This window comes from Aspergillus japonicus (assembly GCF_003184785.1).
Source record: "Aspergillus japonicus CBS 114.51 unplaced genomic scaffold BO86scaffold_1, whole genome shotgun sequence".
NCBI lineage: Eukaryota > Fungi > Ascomycota > Eurotiomycetes > Eurotiales > Aspergillaceae > Aspergillus > Aspergillus japonicus.
In genome coordinates, this window is record NW_020291638.1 from 571,291 (window position 1) to 591,175 (window position 19,885).

A 19,885-nucleotide genomic window follows, 5' to 3' on the forward strand; every position below is an offset into this window, starting at 1 on the left:
TCCAGCCATGACTGAAGTCTCGTCTACCCGACTTTATCTCGGGAACCTTCCCCGCAATGGTATGCAGCCATCTATCCGTTCTTCAAGGTCTCCTTTCCATCCGATATGGACTTCTTCCTTTCAAATCTGTTCCAGTCCATCTGCGCCACAGTAACAGGATGTCCACTGGATTGCCATGTGTTCTGGATGGATGTCTTCCAGTCCCTCAAGTGACCTTGGTTCAGTGGGCCATTGCACCTCTTTCCTGCTTTCAGATCCTATCTGTTGGGGTTGTCAGCCAGGAACCAGACCTGCGCGCGCTCCTTCCCACTCTGCGCAGGGTTCCCTCGAACCCGGACACTGCTGGGGAGGATTCTCACTTTACTTTTCTTGGATCCATTTACTTTTTTTGTTTTCCGCAATGAGCTGACCTTTGATCGCGGCGCCCATGTGGGTGTCGCAGTGCCAATTCAGTAACTAAGCAGGATATCGAGGAGCATTTCAGCACCCATGGCTCCGGAAAGATCACAGAGATCAAATTGATGAATGGCTTCGGCTTCATCGAGTACGAAGACGCGATGGATGCTCGAGATGTTGTTCCCGGTGAGCCCCCATTTTCCTGGCAAGCGTAAGCCACGTCACTCGCCATTGACTAACGAACACTCTTCTTTTAGCCTTCCGTACGTGTTACTGTCAGCTCCTTCAGGGCTACCCATTGACCCTTATAAACCCACAGATGGCAGCGATTTTAAGGGCGAGCGCCTCACCGTGCAATTTGCCCGTGGCCCGCGCCGCAAGGAAAACTTCCCTGGCCCGATGGACCGTCCCAACATGCCTCGCCCCCGCCGCACGATCTTCCGCATGTTACTTTCTGGACTCCCGGAAACAAGTTGGCAGGTTAGCAGCCCAAGTCCCCTTTCCCTAGGAACGAACGGACGCCTTGAAGCCCGGCTCATCAGCGTTCCTTGATATCTCTGCCTATTTCTTTTTGCCTTTTACCTATTAAATACACATTTTGTCTGCCATTCCCAGCCTGCCCAGGTTTTGGATATATGCCGACTGCGGGCGACGTTTTGGGAGCTACGAGCAGCAATCTAGGCTCTCCAACGAGCTAGATTGAAAACTGGACGACCTCAACCTGGAAGGAGAACATCATGCCCCTTTTGGACCATTCTGCCTTGGATCTTGATTTTTGGTCTTTTTTTGGACCCTTTGCGACTGGTGCCTCATCATTCTGCTCTCAGCCACATGGACCTGCCGGATATCAGACTTGCTTCACCGGGAAATGAACTCACCAATTCGTACTCTAGGATCTGAAAGACTTTGCCCGCCAGTCTGGCCTTGATGTGGTATACTCCGAGACCGGCCGTGAGCTTGGCAGAGGGTGCGTCGCATTCTCTCTCCCCTGGATGCCCCGTTGGATTACCGTTAACACTATGAACAAGGTTCGTTGAGTTCGAGACCGCCAACGACTTGAAGACTGCCGTCGAGAAGCTCGACCAGCGCGAGTTCAAGGGATCTCGTGTGACATGTATCGCCGATGTAAGGACTCTTGACCGATCCACATCCCGTTCACATTATTCATTCCTCCCTAGATCCAAAGCTTTCCGCCAGAAGACCGTTCTTTCCGTGACCCCTACCGGTCGCGATCCCCTCGTCGGAGCTTTCCCCCAATGGAGGAATACGACCGCCGATTTCCCGCACCCCGTGGCTACAGTCCGCGGGCTCATTACCGGGAACGGTCTCCTATCCCCATGCGGCGGGAATACTATGAACGGGATGGGTACGGACGCCGGACGCCACCTCGCCCGCGGATTGAAGACTACCCTCCTCCGCGTCGACCCTATGAGGATCCGTATGATGTTCGTCCGCCACCTCCACCCCGGCACTACGATGACCCCTACATGCAAGCCCGAGCCTACCCCCGTCCCCGGAGTCCTCCGCGGGGCGAGTACATGCCGTACGAACGCCGCGGCTATTGGTAGGGGCTCGCTTGCTGTCATTTGATTGTGTTTCACTAAGTGCATGGCGGATACCCACTGTGCTTTCTGATTGACCTGTTTTTCTCTGCTTGTACTGCTTTCCTTTGCGCTCTGTTTCTCTCTGATCTCCAGAATAATCCGACCCCGGTCACCTGCGCTTGAACCCCTGGACCGGATACGGCTGAAAATACCTTGCGGATGTGTGTACACCGCAGACGAAAGGCGGCGAAGAAAGAAGAAAATAACGAACGAAGAGACGAAGGCGCTTCTGATCATGAACGGACGTGGTATGATGACCCAATGATTCGGCGATCGATGCTCTGGGCTGGTCTCTTGAGTTTCCGCGCGCGAAACCTGTTCTCTTGGTTGCCATCAGCGCAGCCAACTGATGTAGCAGCACGTGACCCTGGATGGCTCAACCCTTTGCGACGTAATATCTAACGATGTGAATTTCCATTTCTCTCCATGGGCATATGTATGTGTATATTGGATCTACTGAATAAAAACCCTGTTTGAAAGGTGAAAGGGAAGCGGTTGGCGGAGTGGCTAGTAAACAATGGAAGCTTCACTTGTCTTTCTACTACGGGTGTAGGAGGGCAAAAGACGCGCGAGGCAGCAAGGCAACAAAGAAAGTTCCCCGCGCTAAAGACGGAGGGTCCCCCACCACTTTATTCTGCCTATGACTCGACTAACTTACTGGTTTCTCCCCCTCCGCCTGTCGCATTGACACCAGTGCTAGACGGGGGTTTCTCTGAATCAATAATAGGTGCGAGATATTTTCCCTGAAGTTACCTGTCCTTGAGTCTTTTGAATTCACTTTGACGTTTTGTGGGCTGACGTCACGGCAGGGTCTCGAATTTCGGTAGCTTCAGCATCCTCCCGACGGTCACCCGCTGCGAGCTAGCTTCCCCCTCAGCTCGTAACCTCTCTCTTACTCTTCCACATCATCCGTCCATTGATCTCTGCCCAACCATCAGCTAGCATCATGGCCGATCAACGCGTAAACGTCCATATCCCACCCCGTCCGCCGGTGCTCGACAGCGTGCGGCTCCAGAACATCCAGTTGACGCTCCCTGCGGCCCCGGACCCATGGCACCGACCCAGCAAGCCGCAGCCCTGCTCCGCATCGCTGAACCTATCCTATTCCTCCGCCGTCGCCGCCGCCATCGCCGACGATGTCTCTCTATCACTGGACTACGGGAAGCTCTACCGCCGCCTGGAGGAGGATATCCGCAACATCGGCAAGTCGGGCGATGCATCGGCGCAGCAGCTGGTCAGCCTCGACGGCAGCCGCCGGGATGAGATGCTGGGGGCTGCGCTCGGGGAGGACGTACGGCTGACGGCGGGGATCGTCGCGAACTGCGGGCTGGGCCTCCTCGACGAGACCGCCGCCGGCGTCCGGCGGATGTCCCATGTGCACCAGCACCACGACACCCGGCGCCGGAGCAGTGCGTCGGCGGGCTCCCAGGCGCAGGCCCAGGCGGCCATCTTCGGCAACCCGTCGGCGGCGGCCGTCCCGCCGCCCATCGACGCGGTGTTCGGACAGTGCGAGGTCTCGTTGCAGCTGCCCAAGGCGCTGCTCCGCGCGGAGGAGGGACTCAAATACCGGAGCGTGACCGTCTGGGGGTACCGGCAGCGGAACGGGGCGGCTGCGGTGGACAACCTGGCGGAGGCCGAGCGGTGCCCGGTAGTGCTGGAGGAGGAGTTCCGGATCGATGGGATTCGGTGCTATTGTATTCTGGGGGTCAACTCCCACGAGCGAGTCGAGAAGCAGGCGGTCATCGTCTCGTTGGAATTCAAGGGCCCCGGTCAGCTGCCCTGGGGGTCCACGGTGATCAATACCTACCAGGCCATGACGCGGGCGGTGGCAGAGGTAAGCAACGCTCATTGCTGCTGTGTGTCTTTTGTGAACGAACATTTGCTGATGTTGGGGTTAGCGGGTCGAAGCTACGAGTTTCCAGACGGTCGAGGCGCTGGCCACTTTCGTGGCGCGCATTGTGACGATGGAGTTTGGGAATGAGCGAGTGACGGTGTTGGTTCAGAAGCCCAGCGCGTTGTCGTTTGTAGAACGATCTGGGGTCCAGATTACTCGGTCGCAATCATTTTTTGAGTAGGAAGGATGTATTGTACCTCCTGTTAAAATTTCATTGGATATGAATTGTGCTTGGGTAACCAATGGCCATATGATAGAGAGAGATCATCCTTTTGGGTTTGTATGCGACAAGTCACTCGGACGAATGCCCGCCAACTGGAGATGCCCCAGCAAGTGAATTACCTGAATAGGCAACAGAGAGGCCTGACCTACTTGGGACCAATGACGGCGACACGTGACGCAGCTCTGTCCTGAAGCGGACTAGCGTCGCTTAGCACCCGGCGGCTGATGATTGGCCTAGCGGGCATCATCGGCCTTGGTTGTTTCGCAGCCTCAGGCAGTGTCAGCTTTCCGAGTCCTCAGCCTGATTTCACTTTCCCTTTCCCTTTCCCTCCTTAAATCTCCCTCTCTCCCCCTCTTCAAGGGAATTTTGTTTGATCCCCACAACCTAGAAACCACATTCATTGTGTTTGTGTTATTTCACCTTCACCTCCTATTCTTCAATCAACCCACTTGCCTCGTTGGCTACCTAGCCCCGTTGTATCTCTATGTGCCTGTCTGCGCCATCCACGCTTTTGTCGTCCGCTTTTCTCCGCTGCTCCGCCGCTGGCTGCCCTACCGATTCCCCCGCTTTCCCCGATCTCTCCCCCTCGACGGTGTCTACGGTGTCTCGATATCACTCCACTCTGGCTGGCACCCAGGCCGTGTCATCCACTCGTTCGCCCGATTTCACTGCTGGCGAGGTGATTTGGCTAAGGGTCCAGGGTCCGTCCTGAATAAGGGCGGACGGTAATTTGGTGCGAGTCTCGAGGGACCCCTGCGAATCCACTCCTTCACAAGAGTTGCGCGCGCGGTGCTCTTTGGATCCTTGATCTACAATTGGTGTGTGTGTGTGTGTGTGTGGGTGAGTTTACATTTTGATCCCCTTGCGTCTCCTGCAAAAACCGGTTTGGAGTTTACCCCGCGCATGCGTGTTTGTGTATATGTATCTCTGCCTGATGGATCCTAACTGTTTTTGTTCAGATCACAACTAGGTTGCCGCACGGACGAGCGTACTTGGAGATTGTCGATGCCTGAGTGCATGTGATCGGTCTCTTCTTGCGAAATTGTATCTCGCCCTTTTTTTCTTTTTTTTGTGGAGGCATGGATTTCTCGGCGACCATGACACCGGATGACCTTTCGGTCGCGGATGTTTTCAGCCCGCAGGCCGACATGTCGCACTCTCGTGCGGACAATACCATGAACGATGGCCCAGAAACCGGCTTCCGGATCAGCGCCCGTAGTCCCGAGCGGAAGGTTGCAATGATGCCTCCCGCGGGGGTCAATGGCGCCAAACCCTTCCCTGCGCCGGAGATGAATGGGAGCCTCTTGGCTGGGAAGGCGGACCGTCGCAAGAAGAAGAAAAAGCAGGCGGCCGCTGCTCACGCGGTGGCTCCGGCCATCTCGACCGTGCGCGGGTTCACCCCTCGCGGCTCGGGCGACGAGGACTCGGACCGCTCGGCCTGCAGTTCGCGCGCGCCGAGCTCCCGTCCCCGTCCCCGCGCGCCAACCGGGACCGGCCCTAGCAGCCCGCTGGTCCAACCTGCCACCGGGTGTGGGGTGAGCGCCCTGAAGCTTCAGCTGGATTCCATGAGCCTGTCTGGCCAGGGGCCCCGCTCGGAGACGCCTAGCAATGCCAGCGTCTGCTCGGACAGTGACCAGACGGAAGTCCTGACCAGCTACGAGGTGCCTCTGGAGCATGACTACGTCAGCGCCGATGCGGTGGCGGAGGAAAAGTCGCAGGAGGCGTCGAACGGGCGGGACGTGCGCACTCGGCAGCTCTGTCGCAAGATGGCGTCTGACGATTTCGAGCCGCTGCTCTGTTTGGGCAAGGGATCCTTCGGGACCGTGCTGCTGGTGCGCCACGTGCTGACGGGCAAGCTGTATGCGCAGAAGCAGTTCCGCAAGGCGTCGATCACCGTGCACAAGAAGCTGGTGGAGCAGACCAAGACGGAGCGCATGATCCTGGAGAGCGTCAATCGCCACCCGTTCGTGGTCAAGCTGTTCTACGCGTTCCAGGACCACGAGAAGCTGTACCTGATCCTGGAGTACGCCGAGGGCGGCGAGCTGTTCCACCACCTGGCCATGGAGCGCATGTTCGACGAAGACGCGGCCGCCTTCTACATGGCGGAGATGGTGCTGGCGCTGGAGCACCTGCACCAGACGGTCGGGGTGATCTACCGGGACCTCAAGCCGGAGAACTGCCTGCTCGACAAGGAAGGGCACCTGCTGCTGACGGATTTCGGGCTGAGCAAGATCGCCGTCAGCGATGACGACCGCTGCAACTCGTCGCTGGGGACGATCGAGTACATGGCCCCGGAGGTCATCCAGGGCAAACCCTACGGCAAGGCCTGCGACTGGTGGTCCCTCGGCGCCTTGGGCTATGATCTGCTGACGGGATCCCCGCCCTTCAAGGCGAACAACATTGCCAAGCTGCAGGAGAAGATCCTCAAGCAGAAACTGGCCCTGCCCTACTTCCTGGGCCCGGACGCTAAGGACCTGCTGACGCGCCTCCTCCGCAAGGAACCCGCGAAGCGGCTGGGGTACCACATGCCCAAGGATCTGCAGACGATCAAGAACCACCGCTTCTTCCGCAAGATCGACTGGAAGGCCCTGGAGCGGCGCGAGGTGACGCCGCCCATCGTCCCCGTGGTGACGGACCCAGCGCTGGCGGAGAACTTCTCGGTGGACTTCACACAGCTGCCGCTCAGCCCGATCGTGCATGGGTTTGACGAGCACTACAAGGCATCTCAGGCGGCGGTGCCGCCGGTCTCGCTGGGACTGGGCGAGAGTAATCCGTTTGGCGGGTTTAGTTTCGTGGCGCCGAGCAGTTTGCTGGACAAGGCGATTGGGGTGTGATGAGGCGATAGATGGTGGTTTTCCGGCGTGACTCGCAGATTGCATAGCTTTTCATGATATATCGATCAGACTGAACAATAACTCGGATGGTCTTCAGCGTTACGGTAGCCGTGAAGCCGATGGCTGACAAGTCTGACATCTCAAAGCGCCCCGTCCAAGTATGTAAACAAGAGCCGTGCGTGCTCAAGCAGCTACGTAGTCATATGGCCCCAGCGACTTGAGTAGATCGTGTAGCTTATCCCCCCACCCGCCACCAAACCGTTATGCATCCCCACTGGACGGCCCCTTCAGTAAAGTGGTTGACCGAATCAACAACTATATCAGCTCTGCATTCCCATCTTTCCAGTATCATTGGAAAATCAACCTCAACCTCAACCCCCGCATCGGCCCTTTCGAGTACTGTACATGCGTTTAAATCGGAATACCTTGGCCATGTCCACTGCCTCCTCCCATGTTTTATTTCTCTCTTCCTTTTGGAGGGGGGACTAATGGACAATGTGTAGTAGATGAAAGGAGGCACGGGGTGCTAAGTGATACGAAGGACAATATACAGAGTAACAGGTTCCCATGTGTGGTGTGTCACTGACGGGACCTGCATGCGAGCAGTACCGGGCGGGTTCGAGATGTGATTTCAAGTGCATACAGATACCTCCAAGGTGTTGTTCAACACTTGCACTGAGGGGGTCTTGTCTGACATAACCCCCTCCCATACTTTGCTACAAGTCCACTGCATTTACAGCATCAGTCGGGAGAGGGAGGGACGGGAGGAACTCTTTCCATCCAACTATTATTACATATCTAATCATGAACTCTCTCTTGCAGCTTTCCGGCCGCCAATTCCCCAAGTCACCCGCCTCATCCGACCTTGATCTCCTCTCCATCTCTGTCGGGGCATACCCAAAAAAAAAAAAACCAACACGTTCGACAGACAATGAAAACATAACGACTCAAAAAAAAAAAAAAATTCACGCCAACTCCGCCTCAATCAAACTCTCCGCCACCCCGGGATACGTGTAGATCTGCACGACGCGGAGCCCGGCCGCGGCCAGGATGGCGCGCCACTCGGCCGCGGTGCGCTCGCGCACGGCGAAGTGCGCCAGCATCATCAGGTCCATGCTCGTGGCCGCCAGCGTCGGCCGCTCCTCGCTGACGACGATCTCGTTCAGCAGCACGCGCGAGTAGCCCCGGCGCAGCGCGGGGACCAGGTTGCGCAGGATCTGGATGCCTCGGTCGTCGTCCCAGTCGTGCAGGATCGAGTGCAGGTAGTAGGCGCGCGCCCCGGCGACCGGCTGCGGCGTGAAGAAGTCGTGCGCCTGCGCCGTGAATGCTCCAGGAGTGGTGGGAGCAGCGGATGCGTCTAGGGCGGCGATCACGGGCTCGCGGTCCTGCAGGATGATTCGGCCGGGATGGGTGGGATACTGCTGGGCGAAGATGGTCACGTCGTGGCCTCGGCCGCCGCCCACGTCCACGAGGAGGACGCCTGCGGCGCTGGTGGTGTCGAAGCCGGCGATCAGGCGATCTGCCACGGGGTAGAAGCCCCGGTCGCACCAGTTGGCCTTGCCGGCGCGGTAGGCGCTCATGAAGGAGTCGAAGTGTGGCAGGTTGGGCGGGTTGGCTACGAGCCAGTCGAAGAAGTGCAGGGGGGTGCGATGCGCGCTCTGGAAGGGGCCGTTCAGGCTCCCGACGGGCGGGGATTGGTAGTGGGTGTTCTGGAAGAAGGTGGGGAAGTTGTTGAAGGACGGGCGCGCCGTGTCGTAGCAGAACGAGATGCTGTCTTGGTAGTTGTCGGCCGCCAGCTGGTCGCTCAGCGGAGTGCCGTGGAAGGCGCCGTGGTGGAAGCTGATCAGGTACATCGCCACCAGGTGGCGCGTCAATCGCTGCAGGAGCACGACGTCGACGCCCGTCTTTGCGGCCAGGGCGGACGGGCTCAGCCCGGCTTCCCCTGCGTCGCGGAGCAGTTGGAAGAGTTTGACGTCGACGGCGATGCGGATGATGGCGGACATGGCGGGCTGTGGGTGTCGCAAGCGAGTGCGTTAGTAGGTGTTTTACATCAAAAGGGTATGCCGCTCATACCTCGGCCCAGAAGCTGCGTTGAATGAATTCACTGGGCATCTCCAGTGCGGCCACCAGGGCACGGCTGCGGTCAATGAGGGCTTCCCGTGCCCCAGGCTCAGCCTGGTCATAGGCCTTGCCTGCTGCGGCCAAGTCTTCCAGAATGGTAGAAACGGAGGGATTCGTCATGGTTTTGATGTGAAGGGGGGAGTGGGAAATGGAGAGAAGCGCATTGAGGGGTTCCTGGGGTTGTTATGGGCTTCATATATCTTTCCACGTTTCCAGGCGGGGTAGCCGGCAGATGGACGGCTGCCATGTTCAGTGCAAGCTAGTCACATTCTAGCCCATGGAGAAGTGGATAGAAACAGTCTGTCTGTATCTCAACACGTGTGTCTGCTCGAGACGAGGCTAAGTGGCTTTCGCCTTTGGCAGTCAGTCGTCCGTCCATCTTCGACCCCAGCTTCGGTGCCTGAGTTTGAGTGATAGGGGCAGATTTATGTAGGGAAAGGCTGAGTCCTCGAAGGATGAAAGATCCCTGCAATTGTCCCCGTGGCAGACAAGGATCCTGCTGCAGGTACTGTATCCGTACAGTACATACTATAGGAAGAACCCCCCGGGGTGCATATGCGTTCTGTACATGCAGCGAGACAGGGGTGTCTGCTAGAGACAGCTGGCCTCCAGAGTGCATGCTAAGACCATCTCCGTTGGAAGTCCGTCATGCCATTCTGTAGCGACGAAGCGAAAAGACCGGACACAGGCACCGCCGTCAGGCTAAGAGGGTTAACGCATGCTAGCGCTCCTTCGACTGCGAGCCACGCGGGGCTTGTAACCCGCCCCGTTCCTGTCTCGCAATACTTTCGAGATACGTATTGTATCACTGAGATGGTTACCCACACTGAAGAGAGAATACTGCGGACTGTAGACGGTCTCGTACTCACCTTGCCTCAGATCCATCAACAACGATGGAGGAGCGAGCCAGCTGGGGAACAACGGAACGATCCGCAGGCTGGAAATGGAGACTCATTGCCGCTCCACTTCCCGCCATCTCCGCGAAACCCTACATTCCGGACCCGGACATCTTAGCTCCATGGTACTAATGCTTCTCAATCGTAATATCGTTCGCAGAAACTTGGACCGCACCAGATCCTTCCAAACCTGTGACGTTTACCGAGGGCCGCTAGAGAGCCTGTGGCGCACGCCGAACATTTGCGACGAATGACGCCCGTGCCAGAGGAGATATTTTCCCGGAACCGTTTCTCCTCTCACGCTCTGCCCTCCTTATATCGTGCGTTTTTGACACAGCCTACGTGGACGTCCCCATTTTGCCAATGCCTGTTCTCCAAGATCGAGGAGAAAACCGGCCCATCTCTCGTGCTTGGGCCACTTTGCGGCGGGCACCTTCACCTTCCACCATTGCAGCATTCGAGGCTGGCAGACGGCACGGTCCGACCGTGTGGTTCGAGGCAGTCTGAATGGCTTCATTCGACACGGATGTGGATTTCAGTGAAAGTCGAGCCGCCGAGATCAATGCAGTAGCCTGGGTGTTCACTGGCATTGCCATTGCCGTGGTCGCGTTGAAGCTGTTTGCTCGAGGACATGTCGCGAAGAGCTTGGGATGGGATGATTTCTTCATTTTCTTTTCAATGGTAATTCACCTACCCAGTTGCATGAATGCGAGGGACTGGATGCATAATTACCTGGGACTCCGCTGACCAGAGGTACTGCACTGTACTGTACTGCAGGGCCTCAGCATCATCGCCGCAGCATTTGTCTCGTACGCGGTCACCTTAGGGCTCGGTCGCCATACGGCGGCGGTGATTGCCGACCATGGCACCGACCGATATGTCCAAACGGCCAAATGGCAGATCATAGCATTCCGTGAGTTTCCTGCTCAGTCAGGCGTTCGATGCCGAGGTAGTTAACATGATGGCAGCATTCAACATCGGTACGCCTGCACTTGATATCCGCTCATCTCCGGCGATAGTTCTTGATAACTGATGCCTGGGCGGGATGCAGGTGCCTTTAGCTTCCCCAACATCTCCATCGCCATCCTCATCAGCCACCTCCTCGACCCGAACCCGCTGCGCACGCGCGGTCTCTACGCTATGGTGACGATGCAGGTCGTCTTCGCCATGGTCTCCGTCTTCATCGTCTTCTTCCAGTGCCGGCCCACCCAGAAGCTGTGGGACGCCTCGCGGGAGGGCCGGTGCTGGGACGCCAGCGTCTTCGACGACTTCTCCTACTGGGTCAGTGCCTACACCACGATGACGGACATCGTTCTGGCCGTGGTGCCCATCCGCGTCTTCTGGAAGCTGCAGATGCGCACCTCGACCAAGGTGGGGGTGTGCATCATGATGGGGCTGACCTTGCTCTCGGCGATCGTGACCATCGTCAAGGCCACCTATCTGCATCTGTTTACGGACCGGACGGATCCACGTAAGTAGCGCATCCTCCCCAACTACCCACCCCGTTGACTAACATGGAAGTTGTTCAGTATATAATGTAGTACCGCTAGTCGTCTGGGGCCTGTACGTTCCGTCCTCATCCCCCCCTTATCCATCCCCGCCCTCTCAATCATTGCCTGACTTCCTGGATACACTGTCCACAGCATCGAGCAGAACGTCGTCATCATGGCGGCCTGCATCCCCACGCTCCGGCCCTTCTTCCGCAAAGCCTTCGAATCCAAGGGCTACCGCTCCGACAGCCATCCCTCCCATCCGTACTCCGGCGGATCCGCCTTCAAGCTTTCGACCACTCCCAAGCCCTCGGGTGCCCAGCGTCTCCCGTCCGAGTCGGAGTTGCCGCTGGACACGATTCCCCCCCATGATCAGGATGGGGAAGCGGATGCCGCGGATTCGCGGCGGGGGATCTGGCGGACGAGTCAGATTCATGTGACTGTGCAGCAGTCGGGCGCCGGGGCCGCGCATGTGCCAATGGATGCATTACATTGACCACCGTCAGGAAGCAGAGTGGCTCGAGGTGGAAAGGGAAGTCACGTATACCCTTGTGCACAGCACAGTCCCTCGGACTGTTCAAATTCATGGTCAGTAAACGGATTGCTTTCTATTTCCTTGTGCGTGTATCATTGCTGGGTCATTGCGTCTGGCTCGATACGATTAGTAGGGAACCGACGTCAATATCCCCCCGAATAATGTGAACCCGGAATCCTTGGGCACACAGGAACATGTATCATGGAAGAAGAAAGAAGAAGTCCAAGACGATGGTTATCCTTCCCTCCGAGCCCTGAAAACACGGATGTCAATGTGTCCGGATGCTCCTTTTGAATTAGACCTGATTGATTCTTTGCATGGTCAGCCTGACAACTGAATTGCCATACCAGGCGAATGCCGGCCATCTTATACAGAATGAAAACTACATGTCCCCTCTCATGAGTCCAAGCCCTAACCCCTCAACCCTTCTCTTTCATCTTCCCAAGCACATTGCATCCTCGTTTCCCCCCCCTCCCCGCTCCCCTTTAAACCACTATATACTCCAACAAAAAGTGCGAAAGAAAAAAAAAAAAAAAAAACAAAGATACCCCTCCAAATCCCACCTCACCAAAGTCAGACAATCATTCGTCTTAGCCACCCACAATCTGATGCTCCGGCTGGGCGAAGTAGTCCTTGACCTTGCCCACCACCAGGGCGAATGTGGTCGAACCCGTAATCCCGCTGCGCCTCCGCCAGCACGTCCGTGGGGCTGGCGTCGCCCGGCCCCGTCGCCCGTCGTGTTACTTGACCGTGAAGGCGTAATAGCTGTCCGGCGGTCCTGCTGTTGTGGACCTTGGCGAAGAGCTGCTAGGTGCTGGTTTCTTCGATGGTTTGGTGGGCGGAGGTGGAGGTCCGTGGGGTTAGGTTGGTTATCGCGTCTTCCTCGTTGTTGTTGTTGTCGTCGTTCTTGTTCTCGTTGGGGGTGTTGTCCCGCGTGAGGAGGGTGTAGAGCGTGTTGTCGTCGTCGTCGTTCCGAGGGGTTCCCTCTTCGCGGCTGAATAGCTCGGCCGCCAGCGGCAGGTCGAGGGACCGGGTGTGGATGTCCGGGAGCTTGCGGAGGGGGTCGACATTGTGCACGGATCTGCTGTCGAGGTTGATGGATTGGATGGAACCGTGGGCTTGAGGATCGGGGTCCGCGTTGGGAATTGGGGTGGAGGTCACCCCCGTCGAGAGGGTGGCGAGCAGAAGGGAGAAGAGAGTGTTGATTTTCATTGTGCGGCGTGAGAAAGCCGTAGACTATGGGGGGGCTGTCAAATGAGGGTGGTGGGAAGTACAAAACTAAACAACACAAATGAGTGGATGGGGGTTGGGTCTGTGAGGTTTCTGGTGGAGAGTCAGGGGCTTTATATTCTCCTCTCTATCTGTCGTATTGTTGACTGTACTACTACAATGTACAGTATCAACAGACAGTGACAGTCCAGTCCAGGCGGCAGTCACGGAAATGAAGGTTGCAGGCAAGATGGTCCTGCAAGGGTCTCAGGTTGAGACTTCCAAAGGCTCCTGGAGGACCTGAGCATGGGGGCTGTTTCTTTTCGATCCTGTTGTTGATGTCGTAGTAGGGAAGTGTTTGGCCCCCCGTCAGCACAAGCTAGGGTTTGGGGCCGATGTTGGATTTGGTCTGGAACTGGAAAAAGGGACTGTTTGTTGAGCTGTTATAGTATTGTTGGCTGAGGGAAGAGCAAACAATTGCCCCTGGGCTCCTAGTCTGACTACGAGGTAACTAGTGAGAGCCTGGTCTGACTGTCAGGCACACTCTTTTGTCTTTTGTGTCTGGTTTCCTCCACCTCATCTCCCCTCCCTTCCCACTCATCTCTCCTCTCTGCTTTCTCAACCTCAACTCTTTCTTTCTACCTTGCATTCCAAACAACAGCTAAACAATAAGCCTCCTCTCTCCTCCCCACCACCCACCTCCACCAACTCCTCCACTCCACCCCAGAGCACACCGTCACCCTCCCTCCAATTGACCCACCGCAACGCCCTCACCCAAATCCACCACCTCCTCGCCTACCTCTCCACCTTCCCCTTCCCCTCCCTCCCCCTCCCCCACTCCTTAACCCCCGCCGCGCTCCTCCGCGCCCTCACGCTCGCCAACCCCGCCCTCTCCGCCCAGCTCTTCGAGGAAAGCAACCTCACGCACGCCAGCCGATTTCCGGCGGGTGATGTTCCAGGGTCCGGCGACGGCGCGGGTCTCCGCACCTCAGCTTTCCGGACAGGTGGAGGGGTTCCACAAGGAGAGGGAGAGGGCGCAAGCATCCCGCAACGCAGTCCCTGCCCCAACCCAGCAAGATTGCAACCCGCCCCGTGCTAGCGCAGTGGGGCATGGTCCTGGCGGAGACGGTGGCGTTCGAAGCACTCGCGTTGCGCAAGACGTACACCACCACCTCCGAGAAAAACGAAACGGCAGAGACGCTGGCAGCCGACCGAGACAGCGACGAGGATCTGACGGTGGTCCTGATCGCGGGACGGTGTACGCAGTCCGGACAGCGAGCGGTGTTTGGCTTCCCTCTGCCCTGGGCGGGCATGGCGGGTGCGGCGGCATCGTGTCTGTGGTTCCAGTTGAGTCCCGTGCAGGATGGGTTTCGCGGGGGGTTTATCTGAAGTGGCGCGGCCGGGGCACCGACGAGAAGAGCAGACGAAGCAGTGGGTCCTTGGGGAGGTAGGAAAAGGCGTGCAGTTGGTGCGGGAGAAGAATCTATCGAGGATGAGCGTGAGGCATGTGGTTGCGGAGGGAGGAGGGTACCGGGCGAGGGAGTGGAGGGGCGACTGGACCATGGAGGTCGAGGTGCAGGAGATCGAGCTTTAGGATGAGACATAAGTCGCTCAGTAGGTAGCTATTGCTTGCGAATGTAATAAAGACGGCACCTCCATTCTGAAGCCTGAGTATGGATGTCACGCGGTGGAACTTCGATCAGTCACCGGACCCAAGAGTATAGGCACGAAATAAGGCAAAATATAGAGCAGGGAGTAGACATAGAACCAGCCCATGAATACTCTCCACCACCAGCATCGATGGGTGATGTGTTCAGAGTGTACTCTGTGCTGTACAAGAAAAAGAAAAGTGACGGAGCTATAATACAGCTAGCAAGATGCCGTCATCTGTAGTTGCAGTGCTCTGGCATAGGATCCATGCTACATCGTAGAGCTGCTCTAATCATCAATATGGCGCCGCCATCTCAATTGCACCAACCACACAACACTCGAAAGAATATGATTCAAGTCTAAGCAAAAGGTATAGTACAAAATGTCCCTCTCATCCCCGACCCTTCGCCTCTCTCCAGACAAACCAACACGGCGCCAAGCCAAGCGAAGTAGCAATGAATGAGCAATGCCGGCCCATCGATGAATTAGCACAAAGAAAAGACAAAGAGCACGATTCTGCTCGAGCTGCGGGAGTTCCTTCCGGTTCCGTCCGGGTTGCACTATATACAGTGCAGCAACTTCCAGTGCATAGTAGATATCTATCGGTTCTCATGAAGATAAAAAGCCACAAGTAAGAAAAAAGCACAACAACGCTCATCAAAGCTCGCCCTCCTCACTTCCTCCACCCTCATCGTCATTTTCAACGGCTCTCGTTGGTTTCGGTGACGGTGGTCGGGCTTCTTCCGGAGGAGGTGGCGGAGGTGGAGGTGGAGGAGCAGGTGGAGGTGGTGCACGGGAGTGGCTCGAATGTTCTTCGTAGGACGGTTTCCTGCCACCAGCAGACGGGCGTCGTCTGCGCTCGTCTGATTCTACGTCCCAGTCGCTGCGATGACGGTCAATTGGCCGTCGCTCAGATCGAGCAGAGCTCGGAGACCCGTGGGAGGACATGTTCTGTTGTACAATCTCGTCGATCCGTTGCTGGATCGGATCCACCGGTTGCCCCGGCTTACTTCCCCGGCTGGCGCTATCGCGGCGAGGGAACGGTCGAGGGGCAGGGGGCAGGGGATGCGGATGGCGTGGTTGTGAGTGATGGGGAGGCGGCGGGAGTTGTCCCGCAGAGACGTGACCGTTGCCGTGGTGTCGGTCTTGAGATGCCGGTGGCCCTCCGTTAGAGTGGGGGATAGTCGAGGATTCATGCGCAGGGCCTCTGTCGACCACCACGCCTTCCGATTCCCTCCGCTGTCGCTTCGGCGACCGTGTACCATTCTGTCTATTTGGCTCGTGGTCGCGCAATGTAGTCGATTCGTGCAGGTTGCGGTCGTGAGTCTGCTCTTCGGGCTCCCTGGACCGCTTGCGCCCGTTGACGGGGTCTGCTCCTGGCGCGGGCTCCGTCGTACCGCCCGCGCGCGGGATCCTGGTCTTCTCAGTACCCTCGTCTGACGCGGTGGGGGCGGACAGGTAGTACGTGTTTCTTTGCAGGGCATTGTTTTCATATAACTGTGCCATTCTCGTGACCGTACGACGCACCTCGTTGATGTCCACATCGATTTGCTCCCACCAGGGCCGACCGAGTTCGTCGTCTTCAAATCCGACGTCGCAGTGCTTGGCGGCAGCGTATAGGGCGGCGGCGGCAATGTTGCGAGCGGTAAACTGTAAGCAGAGGACGGTAAACATCGAGTCGTTGACGAAAGCCCATGACGCATTGCGCATCTGTTTGTTATCGGCCACGCCGAAGAACAGCAGGAATTCGTAGAGGATGCGATACGGCTCTTCCAGCTGCAGGTCGAAGCACAGTGCCTCCAGCAGGGTATCCTCGTTGACGAGGATCGTGTCGCGCCATTTCCAGAACTCTTTGGACTGCTCGTCAACCACCAGATTCGGCTGCTTCTGGGCGACCCGACAGCAAGCAACCACAAGCTCCTTCATCCTCCGCACGTTTTCATCAACCTTTGTAGCCAGGAACAAGGCCGTAGCAGCGATGGGGTAGGGGTGCATTCCGGGTCGTTGCGGTAGATCGACCATACTGTATCGCATGAAAAAACGATGGAGGTAGACGGCGGCCGTCGCAAGCGTGAGTTGCGGCAGCTTGAGCATGATACCCACCTGGGAAATGAAATTCACGCCCTTGCTGCGGGATGTATTTTCCGCCTCCATTTTCATACCATCGAGCTGTGACGGCGTTCGTGTGAGCTCCTCATCGGTGAAGAGCCACTGAGCTTGGGTTGCGAGGAGGACGGAATTCGAAGGCGCAGGAACAGGCCTTGGACTTGGGCGGTGGCCGCGCGGAGAAGCCATCGTGTGCATATGAGCTTTATCGGCAAAGTCCAACTCCCTCAAAGCACAAAGTGACGCTAATGCGAGCAAAGTTTATCTCGAAGGAGTGGGAGGTGGAAGAACTGTACACAACGTGAGAGAGATCGATCCCGAGAGCCCGAATCCGCACGCGCAGGCAAGCTTGGGGTAAGGTTCCGATCGAGTATTCTTCAGTCACCCTACTTGAAGACTGTCGAAGGAACAAGGCAGTATATGAAGGCGCACCCTTAGTGTAGCCCACTGGCGACAGTGAGCCACTTTGTCTCGTCGCCTGGAGGTTTATCGAGTCGTTTCAACCATGGCCCGCGGGTGAATCCTCATCGCATCGGATGCCGAAAATGGGGAGGTCAGTCGCACCACGCGTGTTAGTCCACCGGTTGCGACAATCAGCGTTATAAAGAAGGTGGGGGTAATTTCCGTAACGGCTGAGTGCGATGGACTGGGTTGTAAATCGTGAGAATCTCGTGGTGTCGTCGATTATTGCCGGAGGAACCGGTCAAGCTCCTTTCTAGAGCGGTGGTTTTTCTTGACTGGCACTTGGCCCAATGACGATGCGGCCCGGATCATCCAGTTGTTCCGATCTAGATCGGCCGCCGCGTTGAACCGGCATTCGGACTGTTTGTTACTCTCACAAATGGTTTTCTCAGTGTTACAGTTGTCATATAATTATACCAATATGCAATATGCTATAACACTGACAGTCTGGTCAACCAGTCTTCAATACACTTCTCAATACACGGACGGTGCAACAGCTGGTATTATATCAATTGCCATGAACGTCTGCCCCCGCTGGTCTTCAAGGTAAAACAGTGTAAACTCCACAATGCGCCCTGCTTGTATGCATGTAGACTTGTTACAAGAGTGAAATACAGGTTAATCAACAAGAGTCGTCAAAGAGACAACATTACTCTTCCTCGCTGACCTCGCTCTCATCATCACTAGGTGCGTGGTAGAGATGCGACGAGTATGGTGGCTGCGACTGGTGGCTACGTGCCTCTTCTTCCTCCCGCGCACTTTCTTCAAAGGCCGCTTCCATCTCAGCGGCCAGGGCGTCATCATCATCCAGCTCATCTTCATCCACGAGTGGCGCAGAGACAGGCTCGCGGACTGCAGGCGCTTTCCCGTGACGGGTTGGTGAAGGAAGTCGGAGATGGTCAACATCTTCATCGTCTTCCTCCTCGTGATCGTCACTGGCCGGTGTGTGCGTATCGGAGAAGTAGGTCGTGTCAATTCTCGAGGGCCGCGGCGAGCCCATTTCGATGATCAGATCACCGTCGATGATGATATTTGACCCCGGCGAAGGCTCGGTGATCTGGGACGAGACCAACCCCAAGCCAGTCTCAGCCGGCGGGGGTTTCGCTGTGCTCACCCGCACGTCATCCTCTTTGACGACCTTCCGGTCAGTTCCCTTGCGTTCGGTCCATGCCGGAGACTTTGGTGCTGCTTTTGTCGGTGTGGACTTCGGGTGTTTGACAGCCTCTGCACGCTCCTTTTTCCGAAGCAGTGGTTCCCGCTGCTTCTGCTTGTCCGGCAAGGGCTTGGGACTCGGAGTGGGTTTTATAGCAGACATTAAGGGTGTCGCCGCTTTGCCTACACTGGTGTCTGAAGCGGATCTGTCGTCATCGGCGTTCTCCTTTGGGAGAAAATGACGAAAATCGAATGGGTTGTTGTCATCCGCTGGGCCGTCATCATTACCACTGGCATTGTCAGACGCCCGATCGTCACCCGATCCATGGTCTTCCTCCTGTAACATTCGTAGTTGCTCATATTGTTCAAGGACCTGCTTGTGTGACTTCGCTGGGGCTGACCGAAGATTGAAGTTGAGCTGTGTCGTTACCGGTTCCAGTACGAACACTTTCCGATTGGCGTCAAACACCAGGACCAGATTATGTTCAGCAGATTCCAGCGCAGCTTGTGCCGGATCTACACTGCCTTGATATGTGTAGGTCAACACATTCTGCTCAGCATTTGGTGCTTTGTCCGTGATCGTCAAATTGAAACGGTCCCGAGATTGCCTTGATCGAGAGATTTTAGATCGGGCGGTCGCAGATTTGGTTTTGTAGTTATATTGAATGTTGACTAATTGGGAGTTCGACGTGCCCTTGCCAGCGAGCCTGTCACCCAGCACAATAGGATACTCGGCTTGTTTTGTTGGATCGATCAACCCACTGGTGGGGAGAGCGGGGGCAGCCATCGTGAATCGGGGCCACAGGAAGGAGGCAGGGATGTTGAGATAAAGGTCGCAAGTTTGTGTATATGATGGAGTTTCTTCACGTAGTCAAGGACATTATCTTCATTGCTCAGGAGGGTATAATCGGTAGCACGGTATGCAAGGGAGAACGTCACAACAGACGGAGACGGGCGACGGCGACGGCGGCGGCGGCGGCAGGGCGGGGGGGAGAAGGATAGATCAGAGACCGGAAACCAGCACCGGTCACAAAGAAGGAGTCTCGGAGAGGAGTGTCAGAGGGTTCAGAGGTGACAAGAGGCGTATAGGATCAGTGAGAAAGAGTGGTCGGTCTAAAGGTTGTTGAAAGGGATGGGGGAGAGAAGAGAGAGCAGGGAGAGGGAGGGAGGGAGCGAGAGAGCGAGGGAGGATGACGGATGGATGGTCCAGACAGCGTTGGACGGCGGATGCCATGCCTTATCGGGTTAGCGACCCCCGGGTGTCCTGACTTCCCTTATTGAGAAACAAAAGACGCTCATCCCTTCTTCTTCAC

General features: G+C 56.7%; 8 protein-coding genes across 8 annotated transcripts; 5 read left to right on the plus strand and 3 right to left on the minus strand.

The window, feature by feature from the left end:
• Positions 1-7: 7 nt before the first annotated feature.
• Positions 8-1,964, plus strand: BO86DRAFT_300809 (putative pre-RNA splicing factor Srp2; the record flags this gene model as incomplete). The annotated part of the gene is made up of 6 exons (XM_025667467.1): positions 8-59; positions 454-582; positions 716-876; positions 1,290-1,363; positions 1,425-1,521; positions 1,575-1,964. The coding sequence occupies 6 exons, from the start codon at positions 8-10 to the stop codon at positions 1,962-1,964; spliced, it is 903 nt and encodes a 300-aa protein (XP_025533346.1).
• A 628-nt stretch (positions 1,965-2,592) lies between these two features.
• On the plus strand, positions 2,593-4,114 carry BO86DRAFT_405473 (dihydroneopterin aldolase). The gene is made up of 3 exons (XM_025674093.1): positions 2,593-2,727; positions 2,810-3,834; positions 3,899-4,114. Exons 2-3 carry the CDS (start codon positions 2,947-2,949, stop codon positions 4,073-4,075), a joined length of 1,065 nt encoding a protein of 354 aa, XP_025533347.1. The 5' UTR covers positions 2,593-2,727; positions 2,810-2,946; the 3' UTR covers positions 4,076-4,114.
• A 772-nt stretch (positions 4,115-4,886) lies between these two features.
• BO86DRAFT_3575 (AGC family serine/threonine-protein kinase) lies at positions 4,887-7,088 on the plus strand. The gene is made up of 2 exons (XM_025669704.1): positions 4,887-4,935; positions 5,077-7,088. Exon 2 carries the CDS (start codon positions 5,197-5,199, stop codon positions 6,949-6,951), a length of 1,755 nt encoding a protein of 584 aa, XP_025533348.1. The 5' UTR covers positions 4,887-4,935; positions 5,077-5,196; the 3' UTR covers positions 6,952-7,088.
• An 828-nt stretch (positions 7,089-7,916) lies between these two features.
• Positions 7,917-9,192, minus strand: BO86DRAFT_351217 (putative O-methyltransferase; the record flags this gene model as incomplete). Its single annotated transcript, XM_025669421.1, has 2 exons — positions 7,917-8,960; positions 9,025-9,192. 2 exons carry the CDS (start codon positions 9,190-9,192, stop codon positions 7,917-7,919), a joined length of 1,212 nt encoding a protein of 403 aa, XP_025533349.1.
• A 1,283-nt stretch (positions 9,193-10,475) lies between these two features.
• Positions 10,476-12,354, plus strand: BO86DRAFT_424166 (uncharacterized protein; the record flags this gene model as incomplete). The annotated part of the gene is made up of 5 exons (XM_025675442.1): positions 10,476-10,649; positions 10,746-10,881; positions 11,020-11,439; positions 11,498-11,531; positions 11,612-12,354. 5 exons carry the CDS (start codon positions 10,476-10,478, stop codon positions 11,952-11,954), a joined length of 1,107 nt encoding a protein of 368 aa, XP_025533350.1. The 3' UTR covers positions 11,955-12,354.
• Positions 12,355-12,800: 446 nt separating this feature from the next.
• Positions 12,801-13,205, minus strand: BO86DRAFT_374480 (uncharacterized protein; the record flags this gene model as incomplete). The annotated part of the gene is made up of 1 exon (XM_025670435.1): positions 12,801-13,205. The coding sequence occupies one exon, from the start codon at positions 13,203-13,205 to the stop codon at positions 12,801-12,803; it is 405 nt and encodes a 134-aa protein (XP_025533351.1).
• A 247-nt stretch (positions 13,206-13,452) lies between these two features.
• BO86DRAFT_405476 (uncharacterized protein) lies at positions 13,453-14,836 on the plus strand (the record flags this gene model as incomplete). The annotated part of the gene is made up of 3 exons (XM_025674094.1): positions 13,453-13,473; positions 13,930-14,206; positions 14,302-14,836. 3 exons carry the CDS (start codon positions 13,453-13,455, stop codon positions 14,589-14,591), a joined length of 588 nt encoding a protein of 195 aa, XP_025533352.1. The 3' UTR covers positions 14,592-14,836.
• Positions 14,837-15,509: 673 nt separating this feature from the next.
• BO86DRAFT_414575 (uncharacterized protein) lies at positions 15,510-19,359 on the minus strand (the record flags this gene model as incomplete). The annotated part of the gene is made up of 6 exons (XM_025674852.1): positions 15,510-16,075; positions 16,115-16,502; positions 16,539-16,779; positions 16,816-17,180; positions 17,296-17,355; positions 18,088-19,359. The coding sequence occupies 6 exons, from the start codon at positions 19,357-19,359 to the stop codon at positions 15,510-15,512; spliced, it is 2,892 nt and encodes a 963-aa protein (XP_025533353.1).
• Positions 19,360-19,885: the final 526 nt, after the last annotated feature.